The following is a 19,612-nucleotide window of genomic DNA, read 5'->3' as shown; positions in this document are numbered from 1 at the left end:
GGTGCACAACCTGCGGCCCGGGGGCCACATGCGGCCCTTGATACCATTCTGTGCGGCCCCCAACCATCTGGTAACAGACATGTATGCCTATGTCTTGTGGCTGCTTACATGTATTTCTGCCATTAGATGGGAGTCCTTGAAGTGTAACTAGACATTAATGGTATATAATGTGTGTTCAATATGCCATAAGTACAATATTTCAGTTGTTAATATACATTTAAATTTTTATTTCGGCCCTCGTCATTGGTTCATTCTGGCAATGTGGCCCCCAACCAGGAAACGTTGTTCACCCCTGGTGTATGGTCACTGCTAACGAAGTTACATAGCCAGAAGAGCCTTCAGTTTTCTCAGCAGTATCAAAATTCAACCTCCACTGATTGGCAAAGGGTTTCCTTCTCCAATGAGAATCACACAGCTAATAAAGGCAGACATAGGTTGGAAGTAGGGCTGGGCGATGAATGAAATTAATTCTTCCTTTTACAGGCCAACGATACTGATTTAGTTAAATATTGTCACATTGGTTTTTCATTTATTTTTTCATCTGGAGCGCTGTTGTGATGCCTGCTGCCCACTCTATTAATCATGGCACGGGCTGCAGAGACTAAGACCTGCACATTCTGCGCTGATACGCGCACTGTGTGCCTCGGATGTTCCAGGTGACTATGACGCCGCCTTGATGCTCCCATAACTTTTGTAAAATCTGTGTGGTGGAGTGCACCTCCCCGCTGATGTGGACGGGTGCTCAACCCACGACCGCCCACCATACTACCATCACCTGTCCGCCCTGCAGCAGTGTGAGCACGCTGGCTGTGGACTGGCAGCGCTGCCCGTCAACACCACACTGGCTGAGGTCATCAGACAGACTGACTGTGGGGGCGTGCTGTAGGATTGCTGTGTGTCTGGGAAGGATTCTTGTGCGGGGCACTAGGAGCTCATCTGAAAAAAAACTGCAAGCAGACATGCTGCGGCAAATGAGTGTCCCTCCGCCACCAGGGTATCTTTCACAACATCAACCTGCTAGACATGGTCTTCCAGGAGGAGGTCAGATTACTGGCCCAGCCACCTGACCCAATCTACTAAACACCATTCTTAGGCCTCATGCACACGACAGTATTTTTTCACGGTCCGCAAAACGGGGTTCCGTTGTTCCGTGATCCGTTTTTGTTTCCGTGTGTCATCCTTGATTTTTGGAGGATCACCAGACATAAAGGAAAGTGAAAAAAAATCAAGTTTGCCTTGCAAATGATAGGAAAAAAAAACGGACGCGGACGACAATCTTGTGTGCCTCCATGTTTTTTCACGGACCCATTGACTTGAATGGGTCCGCGAACCGTTGTCCGTGAAAAAAATAGGATCGGTCCTATTTTTTTGACGGACTGGAAACACAGATCACGGACGACAAACGGTGCATTATCCGAGTTTTCAACAGACCCATTGAAAGTCAACGGGTCAGCAGAAAATCACGGAAAACAACAACGGTCGTGTGCATGAGGCCTTACTTGTAGTTCTCCCTTAATAAGACTGTGTAGAGTTTATTCAGAAGGTGCGGTTCTGCAGCTAAAATTCTCTCTACCTGTCTTTCCGCTATTCCTCCTCCTCTGGACACCTAGATTATGCACACTACTCCAGTCTAGGGCTGAAACAATTAACTCGAGTAATTTGACACACAGAAATCCTCGATGCAAATTTTTTGCATCGAGGATTCGTTAGTCATGTGACCACAGAGCAGGGTTGAAGCACTTGCTATTACTCACTGCTCCATGGTCACCCGCCGATCTGCACAGCACTATCCTCCTGACACATTGTCAGGACATAGTGCACTATGACCTGATGCGGTGCGACATCAGCACGACAGTTGATGAAGGAGCTGTGGAGCAGCGCCCCTACAGTAGGGGGCCAGCTGATGGCACTGAGGGGGCCGATGAGTTTTTATAGAGAAAAACATTTTTATGAGTTTTTTGTTATTAGAGTACTTGCCATCTTTGGTCACACAATATTGCCCTACTGCGTTTACCCATTCAGTCTGGGAAAAGTGCTTAATGTGGATTTGCAGCATCATAATTTCATGAATTCCTTCAACATCAAATCATTTTAGGCTACTTTCACACTAGCGTTAATATTTTCCAGTATCGATTCCTTTTGCCCCCATTTATTGTCTAATGGGTACAAAACGTAACTGAACGCTCAAAAATGCATTCCGTGCAGTTTTCATGCAGGAGAGCATGCTGCGGTTTGCTTTCCGTCCTGGGATGCGGAGCAAGACGGATCCATCATGACCCACAATGCAAGTCAATGGGAACAGATCAGTTTTCTCTGACAACAGAAAACGGATCCGACCCCCATAGTTTTTTAATGGAGTTCATGACAGATCCGTCTTGGCTATGTTACAGATAATGCAACAGGATCAGTTCATAACAGATGCAGATAGTTGTATTATCAGTAACAGAAGCGTTTTTGCCGAACCCTGCCAGATCCAGTAAAGACGTTAGTGTGAAAATAGCCTTATTTGTGGAGGTTTGAGTGCTGAGACCCCCACCAATCTCAAGAATGAGCCGAGAGAAGTACACGCAGATCACACTCCCCACATTACACGATACGGGCTGCATAGAAGTCTGTCTCAATTCCATCCGTGCCAATGAGGAGAAAGAGCGCACAATATACACATTCTTCTCTCCTTTGAGGGATGGGCACTCAAGGCCCCACCGATGAAAACTTTTGATATCTCTCTGACATATCAAAAGTTTTAGTTTTTTTTTTAAGTTGGTGATGCTTTAAATAGAACAGGCGACGATCACGGCCTGCGTTAGAAGGGAACATGGAGGGGTTCCGTGCCTCCAAAACCCTGTCAGACTGCCATGTAGGTTTAGAGCAGCATGCAGGCCATCCTTCGATGGCTGAGATAGGAATAACCTTGGAGGTGGTCAGCGGTGGTCGGGGTTATAAAAAACAGACACACAGGTAGGGCTGGGAGATTAACCAAGTGAATTTGATTAATTTGCTCTTTTACAGCCCAACAATGTTGATTTTGTTTTAATCCTTGCCACCCACGCTATTAATCCTGGCACGGGCTACAGAGACCTGCACTGATACAGCTCTCCAGTTCACAGCGGGAGCCTGGCACTGAATTAGCAGCAACAGGACAACCATGCTGTCTCCACAGTTCCCGGCAGCAGTATGACTGTGGGGTAGGGGAGGAGGAAGATGCAGACCACCTCACAGAGTGGCAGCGGCACCAGAGTCAACACGGCACAAGCTAAGGGAGCTGCCATCCCTGCTGAGGAGCGGTCTGACCCAGTGTATGGACTGAGATGGAGGAGACCACAGCGGCCACGTGAGTGTGACAATTTCTGTCACCCATATGGCTTCTTGCAGTGTCCTTACACCTGGAGAGCTCCTAGCAGGGCACAGGACATTTACTACATACCAGTTTCATTACAGTGGGGGCAAATATATGCCAGGGACCCCAGTGCATTTACAATACACTAAAAGCCATGTGCCAGTTTACTCTAGCTCCTCCCCCACCATCCCCGCATTTTGATCCACCAATTGTTTCCTCTCCAACCTTGCCATTTCCCTCCACTTAGAGATATTGGTTAAACATAGAATGTGTCGGCAGATAAGAACCATTTGGCCCATCTAGTCTGCCCAATATACTGAATACTATGGATAGCCCCTGGCCCTATCTTATATGAAGGATGGCCTTATGCCTATCCCATGCATGCTTAAACTCCTTCACTGTATTTGCAGCTACCACTTCTGCAGGAAGGCTATTCCATGCATCCACTACTCTCTCAGTAAAGTAATACTTCCCGATATTACTTTTAAACCTTTGCCCCCCTAAATTAAAACTATGTCCTCTTGTAGCAGTTTTTCTTCTTTTAAATATTCTCTTCTCTTTTACCTTGTTGATTCCCTTTATGTATTTAAAAGTTTCTATCATATCCCCTCTGTCTCATCTTTCTTCCAAGCTATACATGTTAAGGTCCTTTAATCTTTCCTGGTAAGTTTTATCCTGCAATCCATGTACCAGTTTAGTAGCTCTTCTCTGAACTCTCTCCAAAGTATCAATATCCTCCTGGAGATATGGTCTCCAGTACTGAGCACAATACTCCAAATGAGGTCTCACTACTCTGTAGAGCGGCATGAGCACCTCCCTCTTTCTACTGGTAATGCCTCTCCCTATACACCCAAGCATTCTGCTAGCATTTCCTGCTGCTCTATGACATTGTCTGCCTACCTTTAAAGGGAGTCTGTCACCAGATTGTGACCTTATAGACTGCTTACATAGCGCTCTAGCATAGCAGTCTATGATTCTAATGGTACCTTTGATGTTTTCTTGTGAAGTTCCCCCAAGGCAAAAACTGACTTTTATTCATATGTAAATTAGGGCTCGCAAGTGCCCAGGGCGGCGCTCACCTCATTGGACCCCAGGCTGTTCTGCCTCTTTTCGTCATATCCCCGCCCCAGCCTCTTCCTCTGCCCGCCCCGCTCTTCCTTTGCGTCCTCCTTCTCTGCAGCGAGATCCTGCGCCTGCGCTAGCCATTGCTTGGCCGGGGCATGCACACTGCGATGCCCATTGTGGGTGTCTCTGGTCCGCCTCCTCGCCGCTGTTTCTCGCCGTTGGCCGGCGCAGTAGCTACTGCAATGCCTTGCCCACAATGGGCATCGCAGTGCGCATGTCCCGGCCAAGCAATGGATAGTGCAGGCGCGGGATCTCGCTGCAGAGAAGGAGGACGCAAAGGAAGAGCGGGGCGGGCAGAGGAAGAGGCTGGGATATGACGAAAAGAGGCAGAACAGCCTGGGCACCAACGAGGTGAACGCCGCCCTGGGCACTTGCGAGCCCTAATTTACATATGAATAAAAGTCTGTTTTTGCCTTGTGGGAACTTCCCAAGAAAACATCAAAGGTACCATTAGAATCATAGACTGCTATGCTAGAGCGCTATGTAAGCAGTCTACAAGGTCACAATCTGGTGACAGACTCCCTTTAAGTCTTCTGAAATAATGACCCCTTAATCCCTTTCCTCAGATACTGAGGTTAGGACTGTATCCCTGATTTTATATTCTGCTCTTGGGTTTTTACACCCCAGGTGCATTATCTTGCACTTAACATTAAATTTTAGTTGCCAGATTTTTGACCATTCCTCTAGTTTTCCTAAATCCTTTTCCATTTGGTGTATCCCTCCAGGAACATGAACCCTGTTACAAATCTTTGTGTCATCAGCAAAAAGACACCTTACCATCGAGGCCTTCTGCAATTTCGCTGATAAAGATATTAAACAATATGGGTCCCAGAACAGATCCCTGAGGTACCCCACTGGTAACAAGACCATGGTCTGAATATACTCCATTGACTACAACCCTCTGTTGTCTGTCCCTCAGCCACTGCCTAATCCATTCAACAATATGGGAGTCCAAGCCCAAAGACTGCAATTTATTGATAAGCCTTCTATATGGGACAGTATCAAAAGCCTTACTAAAGTCTAGATAAGCGATGTCTATTGCACCTCCGCCATCTATTATTTTAGTCACCTAATCAAAAAAAAACAAACAAAAAAAAACAATAAGATTAGTTTGACATGATCTCCCTGAAGTAAACCCATGCTGTTTTTCATCTTTCAATCCATGGGATTTTGATGTTCCACAATCCTCTCCTTAAGTATGGTTACCATTAATTTCCCCACTACTGATGTCAGGCTTACTGGCCTATAGTTGCCCGATTCCTCCCTACTACCTTTGTTGTGAATGGGCACAACATTTGCTAATTTCCAATCTTTTGGGATGACTCCTGTTACCAGTGATTGGTTAAATAAATTTGTTAATAGTTTTGCTAGTTCACCACTAAGCTCTTTTAATAGCTTTGGGTGTATCCCATCAGGCACCTGTGACTTATTTGTATTAATTTTAGACAGCTGACTTAGAACCTCTTCCTCTGTAAAGACACACGCATCAAAAGATTCATTAGTCTTCCTTCCTAACTGAGGTCCTTTTCCTTCATGAAAACTGAACAGAAGTATTCATTGAGGCAGTCGGCTAGTTCTTTATCTTCTTCCATATACCTTCCTTCTTTTGCTTTTAATTTGGTAATTCCTTGTTTTAGTTTCTCTTTTTCATTTATGTATCTGAAGAATGCCTCATCACCTTTTTTCCCTTACTGAGCTAATTTCTCTTCTGCCTATGCTTTAGAAGCTCTTATAACTTGTTTGGCCTCTCTCTGCCTAATCTTATAAATTTGCCTGTCATCGTCATTTTGTTTTTTATAATTCCTAAATGCTATCTTTTTGTTTTTAATGATTTTGGCCACTTCTGCTGAGTACCACAGTGGTCTCTCTCTCTCCCTTTTTTTGCTTTTACTGACAAGCCTAATGCAATTATCTGTTGCCTTCAATAGTGCCACTTTTAAGTAGTCCCATTTCTCCTGGACTCCATTGAAACTGTTCCAATCTGATAGGGACTCATTCCACACTAATCTAATTTTAGAAAAGTCAGTTTTTCTAAAATCTAAAACTTTTGTTTTTGTGTCTCAGTCGCTGTACTTATAGTAAATGACACTGACTGGTGATCACTAGATCCCAAGCTTTCCCCTACAGTAATATCCGATAAATTCCCATTTGCGAATACTAAATCTAAAATGGCTTCCTTCCGGGTTGGCTCCTCAACTACTTGCTGTAGTATATCTACAGCATACCAGTAGAGAATTTAGAATATCTGTACTCCTGGCAGAACTAGCTATTTTGGTATTCCAGTTTACATCAGGAAGATTAAAGTCTCCCATAATGATAGCTAAAATGACATTGAAAGGGGAAGTTATTTCCTCAACTAGTAGATCTTCTAATTATTTGACTTGGCTAGGTGGTCTATATATCACACCTACACGAGTTACCTTATGATTATCAAGCTGCGAGGTAACCCAAACTGACTCTAAATTGGTCTTGCTAACTTATATTAAATTAGATTTGGCGCTATTTCTCACATACAGGGCCACACCTCCCCCTTTCTTGCCTTCTCTGTCTTTCCTATATAGAGAGAACCCTGCTATTGTTATATCCCAGTCATTACTCCCATTGAATCATGTCTCAGTAACAGCCACTAAATCTATATTCTCAGATGCTGGCTAAATCTATATTCTCAGATAAAGGCTATGAAGTAGTAATAGAATACGTTGAAGTTATTTCTATAAAGAAATTATCAAATTTGTCTTGGTATTTATTTTTCAGTTTAACAAAAAGAAAATTAAGATTCAAAACCATCCTAAGGCTAGTTTCACACTTGCGGCAGGACGGATCCGACATGCTGTTGACCATGTCGGATCCGTCCTGCGGCTATTTTGCCGTGCCCCCGCTACGTCCCCATTGACTATAATGGGGACAGGGGCGGAGCTCCGGCGCAGGACGGCGGTGCACAGCGAAAGGCCGCCGGACTAAAATTACTGCATGTCAGGTTTTTTAGTCCGGCTGCTGTCGCCGTGCTGCGCTGGAGCTCCGCACCCATCCCCATTATAGTCAATGGGGACGGAGCGGCGGCACGGCGAAATAGCCGCAGGACGGATCCGACATGGTGAACAGCATGTCGGATCCGTCCTGCCGCAAGTGTGAAAGTACCCTTAGGGTTTGAAAATTATATATATATATATATATATATATATATATATATATATATATATATAGTTTTGGAAGAGCATGACCAAGCCTTGGGATGCAGGGCAGTCAGCATTGCTCCAGATACCAGTGACAACCTATCAGGACCTTATGGGCCACTTAGCCCCTGTCCATGCTGCACATGGCGGTTACTCTGGATATGTGACTGGACCTCACTGTAGGCCTCGGCTACAGACAGAATACCCCACATCCAGGGAGCATTATTTGCTGTGGGAGTTTCTGGTAAATGGGCAGTGCATTGCAAATAGTTAAAGGCGCGTTGAAAATCTGCAACATGGTTGGCATGATGCAGCTTTAAATGGGTATTCCCATTACAAGTTACCCCTATCCAGAGACCAGGTGAAAGGACCCCACCGACCAGATCCCCGCATGTCCACCATTCATTCTCTATGGGGCTGCTAGAGGCAGCCAAGTACTTACCCACAAAATATGGAAAGCTAACAAACCCATAAGTCTGTTCAGTGGAATCCAATGTCACAGTGTGAACAATGGCAAATAACTGCTGAACACAGTGTAAAAGCCACTGATCCCCATTAGGGCAGCCTGAAAATCTGTAAGTTACTACATAAAGGAAAATTCCTTAAAATAAGGGCTCCAAGGCTTCCCTTTGCTGATTATGTAATATATCGCCCAGGGAAGAGCAGACATGTGCGTGCAGACGACAGGCTGCCACACACCAAGCGCACTGCAGCCGCCCGCCTTCTGCATCTTACCTCAAGGGCTGCTCCTCCAGCTTCTGCTTCTTGGGCTGAGGCTCGTCTGCTGCCACCTTCATGCTGCCTGCTGTTCACAAGGTAAAGTAGACGGATATTGCTCCAGCAGTACGGAGACTCCGGCCCAGCACAATCGCTTCCTGCGCTGCCTGCGTGTGAAGGATTCACTCTGTCCTCCCGCCGATACCTCCCCCTCGCCGGCTCCTCACGCCCCCTGTAGGCCGCGCCCCCGTAAGTCACCTAGCAACCGCCTCTAGGGCTCTTCTAGCAGCCCCGGTCAGTGCCGGTATTAGCTTTTCTTACCTCCCCATAACGAAGTGACTTACATGGTAAGAAAACCGCGACGAGCGCATAAACGTGGGGGAAAAGCTATTATTTCATAAAATTCATCGCGGCACTTTGATCCCTAATAAACTACATCTTCGATCATATCATTAACGGTTTCAGATTTCAGGCGCTGCTGCGGACAGCCATGCCGGGCTGGGGGCTGACCGCCATCTTTGTTGAGGCAGCCGATGCTGGATGATGTGTCAAGCGGCTTAGGAGGAGCCTTCACTTCCTACTTCATTCGCTTGCTTTATTCCGGTAATTCATTCGCTTGCTTTATTCCGGTAATTTATGGTGCTGTTCTGGCGGTGTGCGACTTTTTCGTGCGTTGTTAATTTGTTGCGTTAGTTTGAGATTGTTTTAGTAGAAAAGTTTGTTTGTAGCATGTCTCCTGTTAGGTGTTACTAAGTGGGTCTAGAATAGCCTTCCGTACTTTCCGGGGGGCAGTCGCATGCCATGGACTGGGTTGACGTGGTGGCTGAGCAGGAGTGGCGATGCCACCATAGACACCCTGGCACCTGTCTTGACTGGAGATCCCATGCTGGAGAGCTGCTGCTCCTCCTCATTCTCTAGGATGTGATGTATTCTTGGATATGATGGTGATACGTCTACATTGAATGGAAGGTTGGATACTGAACCATTCAGAAAAGCAGACAGGTGTAGGTTTACCAAATCAGTAACCTTATGAAAGTAGCTGAAGCTGCACAGAGCTTTTATGGCCCCATAGCCTTCTGTGCCCCCTGCTTCATGTATCTGACAAGGGGGTTTTAATACATGGCAGCCGGTCAGTCGGCGCAGGGGGATCGGTGTAATACATGGCAGCCGGTCAGTCGGCGCAGGGGGATCGGTGTAATACATGGCAGCCGGTCAGTCGGCGCAGGGGGATCGGTGTAATACATGGCAGCCGGTCAGTCGGCGCAGGGGGATCGGTGTAATACAGGGATGCTCAACCTGCGGCCCTCCAGCTGTCGTAAAACTACAACTCCCACAATGCCCTGCTGTAGGCTGTTCGTGCATGCAGGAAGTTGTAGTTTTGCAACAGCTGGAGGGCTGCAGGTTGAGCATGCCTGGTGTAATACATAGCAGCTGGTCAGTCAGAAACCGCCCCACTTACCAGCTTCCAGCACTGATCGGGGAGAACTTCCTGTCTGATGTCCATGTGCACTCATATTCATAAAAGAAATCTGTCAGCAGTTTTGCCCTTGCTAAACAGCTGTCAGTAGGAGGCAGGGTTGCCAACCAGAAATTAAATTTTTTTCTGAATAACTTTTCCAAAAATCAAGGACAGCCAACATTTTCAATGGTCGCATTGGAAAACCATAAAGAATGAGAGTTTATAAGTAATCCATGACTACAGCTCAATGTACTGCTAAGAATTCATAACCAGCATTTACTGTGACATATAAAATCATGATAATTACCACTAGAATAAGAAAAAGTCACTTTATTGTTACGGACTGTCCAGAAATTTCTGGACGGTTGTCAATCATTCTATTAGGCGGTGGCAGGGGATAGCGGGAGTTTTTATTATCATGAGTATTGTGTATCTGTAATTTTATTCTGCTAGGTACTGCTCCTTAAGGGGGTTTCCAACTTTATTGTTATACCTGGGCGGGGGGGGGGGGGGGGGGGATAATATATATATATATTCGCCTGCACCCCACCGCTCTCTTACTGCTCCCTTTTCTGTTTTCTCTGTCCCTTACTCTGGATGGAAGGGGTCACGTGACTCTCCAGCCAATAACTGGCCTTTTGGTTTATGTGCCAAGAGGTGTAGTAGGCTGCTGTTGAAACCCCTTTAAGTGCACTGGAGGCATGGCTTCACTGTGAAGTGCTCTCGGAGCTGCTTCACAGACCCTCCCTTCTGCTCTAAATGGCAGCTGTAGTAGTCTCCCTGTAGGATGCTGCAGCTGTCACTCAGAGGAGGGGTTGTGAAGCACTCAAGAGCACTTCACATTAAAGCATCACCTCTGGCTCACTGACAAAAGCAGTGCCAGGCAGAATTAAAAGTACATATTCACACTTCTCCTAATGTATTCTCACCCTACTCTCTCCAGCCCCTACCAACTGCTGTCAACAGTAAACATGGTCAAAACCTTTAAGACAGGCAATTTATGTTTGATTATAGGGGTTATCCAACCCCTGAAATGCCTCCCGATACACCCGAGCCCCTCACAGAGGTTGTACTTATCTGGCTCTCTGGCACTCGCATAGCTTCTGACTGCCGCCACTGCATCTCCCTGTTGCGTGGATGAAAACATCCAGCCATCACCCGCGATACTAGGGAGGCTCGTCCTCGTTGCAGCCTGCTATTGGCTGCTAACCACCCACCCCCGGGGAGATGATGCAGCAGCGGGCGTCAAAAGCTAATGTATCCTGGAAGTCAGACCCCTATCAAACTTTGATAGCTATCCTTAATTCCAGAGAACCCCTTTATGGGAGACCTGGAATGGATGTTCTTTGCTCATGAACCTGAAATATAAGGATACCTTTGTGTTTATACACGGGGACATCTATCAAAACTGGTGTAAGGGAAAACTGACTTAGTTTTCCATAGCAACCAATCGGATTCCACCTTTCACTTTACAGACCTACTTTGGAACATGAAAATCTTCCCTACAAACTGTGTGTGTGTGTGTATATATATATATATATATATATATATATATACATACAGTACAGACCAAAAGTTTGGACACACCTTCTCATTCAAAGAGTTTTCTTTATCTTCATGACTATGAAGGCATCAAAACTATGAATTAACACATGTGGAATTATATACATAACAAACAAGTGTGAAACAACTGAAAATATGTCATATTCTAGGTTCTTCAAAGTAGCCACCTTTTGCTTTAATTACTGCTTTGCACACTCTTGGCATTCTCTTGATGAGCTTCAAGAGGTAGTCCCCTGAAATGGTTTTCACTTCAGAGGTTTGACCTGTCAGGTTTAATAAGTGGGATTTCTTGCCTTATAAATGGGGTTGGGACCATCAGTGGCGTCGAGGAGAAGTCAGGTGGATACACAGCTTATAGTCCTACTGAATAGACTGTTAGAATTTGTATTATGGCAAGAAAAAAGCAGCTAAGTAAAGAAAAACGAGTGGCCATCATTACTTTAAGAAATGAAGGTCAGTCAGTCAGCCGAAAAATTGGGAAAACTTTGAAAGTAAGGGCTATTTGACCATGAAGGAGAGTGATGGGGTGCTGCGCCAGATGACCTGGCCTCCACAGTCACCGGACCTGAACCCAATCGAGATGGTTTGGGGTGAGCTGGACCGCAGAGTGAAGGCAAAAGGGCCAACAAGTGCTAAGCATCTCTGGGAACTCCTTCAAGACTGTTGGAAGACCATTTCAGGGGACTACCTCTTGAAGCTCATCAAGAGAATGCCAAGAGTGTGCAAAGCAGTAATCAAAGCAAAAGGTGGCTACTTTGAAGAACCTAGAATATTACATATTTTCAGTTGTTTCACACTTGTTTGTTATGTATATAATTCCAAATGTGTTAATTCATAGTTTTGATGCCTTCATAGTCATGAAAATAAAGAAAACTCTTTGAATGAGAAGGTGTGTCCAAACTTTTGGTCTGTACTGTATATACACAGGGTGGATTTGATTTAAATCAAACTGATTTAAATCACGATTTAAATCACTAGTCAGTAAGGCTTGATTTAAATCATAGTTTTCTACATAAAGACTAATTATTGCTGGTATAACTTATAATATGTAAGTAGATGAAGATTTTTAGAATAACAACTTTTCATATTAGTTTGATTAGGTTGATTCTGTATTCATAGGTTTGTAGAAGTTAGGATTAAGGTCTTTTTCTCAACTCTGTTCATGTTATAACATTTTTGCTGTGAAGAGGCATGTGATCTCTGCTGAGTCAAATTCAGTTTTGAGAACTGCAAAAGTAAACCAAGCATCTGTGATAATATCTTGTAGGCAGAGAAACTGCCCAATAATCTTACAAAAACCTCTGGAAGAGCATGACATTGTGAATGGACAAAAGGGGAAACTAACTCTCCTTAGGGAGAGAGCACCTTAATCAGTGTGAGGAGACTTTTAGGCCATACATGCTCCTCTGGAATTCTGGGAGGGAAGGGATGCAAATGAGCTCTTAACAAGCTCTGCCTCTAATGCCACCAGATGTAAGGCAGCTATCCTATAAGTCAATGTTCAGCTCTTAAAATAAGCCTTGAGACATGGCTTGGATATTAAATAAGCCAGCACCTCATCTGCAGACAGCTGTTTCGGGGTGATTGCCCCTCATCAGTGCAGAGCAGAGAGTACTGGCTTAACTGGGTAGGAGGCCTGTGTCCGAAACAGCTGTCTGCAGATGAGGTGCTGGCTTATTTAATATCCAAGCCATGTCTCAAGGCTTATTTTAAGAGCTGAACATTGACTTATAGCAGGGCTTGACAAATTTCCTTGGAATCTAGGAGCCAGCTAAAAAAGTTAGGAGCCAGGCGGAGCCGCGTCATAAAGCCCCCAGTAGGTGCCCCCATAGCGCTCCCCCCCCACTTTTCCATAGAGCCCCCCAATAATGCTGTATACCATGTTACATATACCGCCGCTCCGTTCCCGGACCCTATTGACTATAATGGGGACGGGGGTTGAGCTCCGGCGCAGCATGGCAGTTCGCGGTGAAAGGCCGCCGGACTAAAAAGTTGGACATGCAGTACTTTTACCATGCACTGCCGTGCTGCGCCAGAGCTCTGCCCCCATTATAGTCAATGGGGACAGAGCTGCGGTCCGGCGAAACAGCGGAAGGACGGATCCGACAGGGTGAACAGCCGTATCCGTCCTGCCGCAAGTGTGAAAGTAGCCTTAGTTATATAGCTACTGAATGAGACAGAAGAAGGGATGCCTTTTAACATATAGATCTCCTTGAGAAGCCAATTTGATCCTAAAGGGTTAATTCAAGCTAATCTAAACTCTGTCCTGTCACTTCTCTTATCTCTCTGCTCCTGTCCCTTAATCTTATCACTGCTGCAAAATCATCAGTTCTAGAGTCTGACTGACGGTTCTTTTAACTCAAAAAGAATCGAATGAGTCACTAAGGATCTTTAGATTCTAACCTGTGCCTCATTCGATTCTTTCTCCCTGTACTTGTGTCAGTGACTCAGAGCTGCTGGTGCTTGCCTTGCCTCAGCTCTGATTGGTTGGTGGGCGGGGAGGGGAGGGGCTGGCAGAAGCAGCTTCCACTCTAGGATCAGATTACACTCCTCCCGAGCCCCTCCCCTCCCTGCTGCCAGCATCTCTGCTATTGTGTGCTGTGACGGAGCTGTTTCAAACGGTGCTGCCTCCGGAAAGAACGGCAGCTCCTCACCCATCGCCCGGGCACCTTTGAAAACAGGCTGACAAATACCCAAGCGCCAGGACTAAATTCCTGGTCGCCATGGCGACCTGGCGCCTGGGATTTGTCGAGCCCTGACTTATAGGATAGCTGCCTTAAATCTGGTGGCATTAGAGGCAGAGCTTGTTAAGAGCTCATTTGCATTTCTTCCCTCCCGTTGTGAACGGATTAATGTAATTTATTTACCAAAAAAATGAAACATATACAGCCTTATTCTACATAATTAAAAAACTAATCTTTATTTCATGATGGAATAACCTTTGGATGGTAATATATTTTCCTCAAAAAGCATTTTATATAAAAAATCAGATTTAAATAAAAAAAAACATATTTTTTTTTTTTTTTAAATCATTGATTTTTATCCACCCTGTATGTGTGTGTGTGTGTGTGTGTGTATGTATATGTATATATATATATATGAGTGAAAAATGGCGGCACTGGCTCCAAAGAGAGAAGGCGGGTGCACGTCCCAAAGGGAATGGACTGATTTCCCTGGTGGATATATTCAGAAAAATGAGCGGCACTCCAGAAATAAAAGCAGTGAACCCTTTATTCACACCAGTGGTGCAACGTTTCGGCTCTGGTCACGAGCCTTTCTCTTCTTTGCTTGAGAAAGGCTCGTGACCAGAGCCGAAACGTTGCACCACTGGTGTGAATAAAGGATTCACTGCTTTTATTTCTGGAGTGCCGCTCATTTTTCTGAATATATATATATATATATATATATATATATATATATATATATATATATATAATTAGGGATGTCCCGATACCAGTATCGGTATCGGGGCCGATACCGGACATTTGCACGAGTACTTGTACTCGTGCAAATGTCGCCGATACCTTAAGGGCCCAGATCAGCGGTGGTGGCGGCTTGTCCCATCTTCTTCCGGGCGGCAGTGGCGCTGCTCCCAGCTGATCGGCGTGTGGGCGGGACTTCTTTGCGGCGGTGTTTTAAGTCCCATGCGGTTTCATGTCGACTACGCACAGACCTGGGGATGGCAGCGGATATTATCCACCTGGGGACGTGCTGGCTCGGCAGCAGCAGGAGGAGGCCGCCCCTGGCTGGGGTTCTGGATATTACCCTCAGGGAGTCAGGGGACTGCAAGAAGCTGGGCCGGAGGTGGAGAGATGGTAGGAGCTGCCGGAGCCCAGGTACTGCAGTCCATTCTTTTGTCTGCCAGCCACATCTGAGTCTGAGAAAGCTGGGTGACCAATATGGCCGCCTCTCATCCAGAGCAGGAGTGGGAGGAGCTGGCATTGAGAACTTCAGGGAAAGTGGGTGACAACCCCTGTGACTGCTGTGATGCTGTCTGCTGTGGTTGTCACCAAGGATCTACCAGACTGGGACCACTCCTACAGTCTGTGAATACTCAGTCGCCTTCATTATGCTAGCGTCGGATCTGCCTGCCGGATCCATCAAAACGTATACCAACTGATGGCATTTGTCAGATGGATCAGGATCCTGATCAGTCTTACAAATGCATTGAAATGCCGGATCCGCCTTTCCGGTGTCATCCGGAAAGACTGATCTGGCATTTCTTTTTTTTCTAATTTTTTGCGGTCTGACCGCAATGCCGGATCCGTTTTGCCGGAACACTGCCACTGGGAGGAAGTTAAAGCCACTTCCTCCCAGGTGCATCTGCATGGGAAGGATTGCAGCAGGCCAGAAATGAATAATAAAATAATGTTGGGGGGGGGGGGAATGGGCATATAATAGTGATCCCCAACCAGTGTGCCTCCAGCTGTTGCAAAACTACACCTCCCAGCATGCCCGCACAGCCAAAGGCTGTCCGGGCATGCTGGGAGTTGTAGTTTTGTCACTTTTGCAACAGCTGGAGGCACGCTGGTTGGGAAACACTGGCCCATTCTCTCCCTTCATGTGCCCATTCCCCTCCTTATATGCCAGTGTTTCCCAACCAGTGTGCCTCCAGCTGTTGCAAAACTACACCTCCCAGCATGCCCGGACAGCCTTTGGCTGGGAGTTGTAGTTTTGCAACAGCTGGAGGCCCATTGGTTGGGAAACACTGTTATATGCCCATTTATTAACCCTTGTACAAAAGGAAAAGTAAAGCAGTTGTCCATAGCAACCAAATTCCAGCTTTAATTTTTTTCATTGCTATCAGCAACTGCGCCGCTGTTTCTTTGTACAGGGTTTGTAAATTAAATTAGAATTTGCTGTAAAAACATTACCACACCATAATTGGTATCGGTAATTGGTATCGGTGAGTACTTAAATAAAAGTATCGGTACTCGTACTTAAAAAAATGGTATCGGGACATCCCTAATATATATATATATATATATATATATATATATATTACACACACACACACACACGTGAAACTCGAAAAATTAGAATATCGTGTAAAGTTCATTTATTTCAGTAACTTAAAATGTGAAACTAACATATGAGATAGACTCATTACATGCAAAGTGAGATATTTCAAGCCTTTATTTGTTATAATTTGTATCATTATGGTTTAGAGCTTAGGAAACCCCAAAATCTCAGGTACCCTTTACTCAGGGGGTATGGTATAATTAGCTGACTAGAGTGTGACACTTTGAGCCTAGAATATTGAACCTTTTCTCAAAATTCAAATTTTAAGTTGCATTAATGCAATTCCTTTTAATTTGCATTACTGAAATAAATGCACGATATTCAAATTTTTCGAGTTTCACCTGTATATATAGCCTCCCACCCCCGGTTGTGCTGACAAATTAAAAACCTAAAATAGCTTCCCCTAGTGTACCAGTTTTTAATTTCCGTTAGACAGGTGTGATTCTTTATAAACAGCTGTTACAAATGGGACAGTTAATTTCAATCCATCTGACATGTCCTATTTTAAGACGTCCATTATTCATGGAAACTGCCATATGAATAACTCCATAGTCTGCAGTGGTTCTGAAAATGACCTTAAACGGCTTATCCCATCTTAGATAATGGGGGCATATCGCTAGGATATGCCGCCATTGTCTGATAGGTGCGGGTCCCACCTCTGGGAGCCGCACCTACAAGGTGAACGGAGCCGGGGAGAGTTGTGGCTGGAGGACCCCGGGTTTCCCGGGGTCCGTCCACCACCAGGCGCAGCTCCCCGCCGCTCCCATTGAAGTGAATGGGAGCGCACCGCGCATGCGTGGCTACTGCTCCCATTCATTTCTATGGGGCCGACGGCTATTTTCGGCAGCTCCATAGAAATGAATGGAGGATGGCTGCTCAGTGCGCCCTCCTCAAGTTTCTCCGCTCTGTTCTCCTTGTAGGTGCGGGTCCTAGAGGTAGGACCTGCACCTATCAGAAAATGGGGGCATATCCTAGCGATATGCCCCCATTGTCTAAGATGGGTTAACTCCTTTAAAGTAAGGTCCCTAAATGCTTTGTCCAGAGATGTATTAAAACAAAAGCATTTGCACGCTTTCCATTACAAAGCTTTATCTCTTGTTTCTTTTACTGCACTTTTTGGCCATATCCCCACACAGCGGATAGATTTTTAGTTGGTTTTAGGATTTTTGGTTTCACAATAAATATGCCACATGTGAACATGGTTTACTTCAAAGGCATTGCAGGCTAGATGAGCTGGCTGTGTACGAGTCTGTGGGCTATATATTTCTGTATGGTTCTGTTGTCCTCCCTCACCTGTAGCCACACACTCTTCTTGTGTAATATTCCCGGTCACCTTGTCCATTTATTGTTAGTATGTGTTCTGTGGTGAGTCGGTGACATTTCCAGTTAGTATGAAGCGTTGTATGCAGTAAATGTTTCTCCTCATTATGATCACTGTAAATGCAACTGAATATGATGCTATGTATATTACTCTCCCTAGAAGCAATACCTGTCTAAATATAAACTATATGTTGCTAAAATAAAGCCTGCTGGACTTTGCTTGGGCCGATCGTGTTGCTGTATATAAAAATAGACACAAATTCTGCTCCTATTCGGCTATTGACAACATATCAAATATATATCAAATTGTTTATTGTTTCATGTTTTTCCAAATTTAATATATTTTAACATTTTACAGTTTAGAATACAAAAAAAAATCTCCATGCTCTGATGGTGTTTGCCGTTTTCTGTTGCCTTAGGTTTTCCTTATGGAGTCGATAGTATATAGAATTCCACTCCGTAATCAATTGGCACACTTATCAGGAGTCTCAAAGGTTCATACTGGACAGGCCGATAAGATATGGTTCTATGAGTCACATATCTTGGGTCATTTAGGCTCTCAAGGAGCCATCTAATATGCTCACCTGATGTCAGCACACAGTGCGGATTACGTGCAGAAAAACTGCAGCTTTATATTTTCCCAGAAAAGTGTATGAGATTAGGCAAATCTCATGTACACTTAGCTTTTTTCTCTTAGATGTGGATTTTGAAATCTGCAACATTTGAATTGTTGCGTTTTTCTTGTGCGGATTTCACCTTTTTCAATGGAAAGATGAGATGTGTGGAAAATCCACAGCAAAAACCACAAAAAAAAACAACCCGCAGTCCAGCTCCTGTCCCGAATTTCCAGCACTGCCAGGGTTGCATAGCATTATATTGATTTATGATGCTCTGAAACCCTAAGAGGTCTGGAATGTATTGGATAACCCTGACATAACGCTGGTATTGCAGTATTACACTGTGGGTTATCCACATGGGAAAAATGCACGTTGTGTGCAGGTTTCTTTTCCATTCCTCTGATCTGTCAGAAGAACAGAACAGAACAAGAAAAAAATCTGATTCTTTATTTTCCCTTTCATCCTCCATGACGGCATACCATGAGAGATGACCCGCCTCCATCCAGGTAGGGACAGGAAGAATAAATTTAACCCTACTCCTGCTCCTCCTCAGTGTCTTCCTGTCTCTCCAGGTGGGAGGCGGATTATCCTCATGGCATTTGCTATGGGTCCGCTTCTGTGAAGGCAGGCAGAGGAGGCTGGACTTATTTTGTTTTTAAATATGCCTTATGCACATGAGGGAAGCAGGCAGCACCCGTTCCCCATTTGGGTTCTGAGGTGCTTGAAAGTCTGTTGGAGGACCCTGCTCTTTACCTCCCGCTCTGAATGCCGGGCATAAGGTCCAGGTGCGGACCAGACACTCAAGGAGTTCCTCCGGTCTTGTGAGCGCTCCTCATCGCAACCCGATACTTTCGGCGCTTGCCATGACATTACAGGAAGTTGATGAGTTCCACATGCGTTCCAGCTCGAACTTCCGGCATGCGTGACGAACTTAGAGGGGGCGGAAATTAATTTGGCACTCGGATCAAGGCGGATGTCGCCCTCTGATCTGAGGTCTGCAGGTAAGAGATATTTAAGGGGGACAGAGGTTCAGAGGCCGGACAGCATGTCTGAACTGGGAACAAACCAGATGGAGACCTCTCTGGTGCCTACTATTGTAAGTTGCTTCCTCTTAGGGGGATGCTGTATATATTTACTTATGTTAAGCCCCTTGTTCTCTGTCACCCTCTCTCCCTGTGTGCATGCAGAGTTATAAGGATAGTGCTCAGAGAGCTAAATCTAGTCCTAAAATCAGGAAATGTGTGATCTGTTCGGTAAAATTACCTGATACATGTAGCAA

The 19,612-nt window shown here is 45.2% G+C and overlaps 1 protein-coding gene across 1 annotated transcript in view; it reads right to left on the bottom strand.

Moving 5' to 3' along the window:
* Positions 1-8,564, bottom strand: part of ADK (adenosine kinase) — a 448,015-nt gene extending 439,451 nt beyond the window's left edge. Inside the window, exon 1 of the mRNA XM_040434741.1 lies at positions 8,371-8,564. Coding sequence (XP_040290675.1) covers positions 8,371-8,432 — 62 coding nt within the window. The 5' untranslated portion in view covers positions 8,433-8,564. The remainder of the gene's footprint in view (positions 1-8,370) is intronic.
* Positions 8,565-19,612: the final 11,048 nt, after the last annotated feature.

This window comes from Bufo bufo, chromosome 6, assembly GCF_905171765.1.
Source record: "Bufo bufo chromosome 6, aBufBuf1.1, whole genome shotgun sequence".
NCBI classification, from domain to species: domain Eukaryota; kingdom Metazoa; phylum Chordata; class Amphibia; order Anura; family Bufonidae; genus Bufo; species Bufo bufo.
The sequence above is the reverse complement of the archived record's forward strand: the minus strand, read 5'-3'. Positions and strand labels throughout refer to the sequence as shown.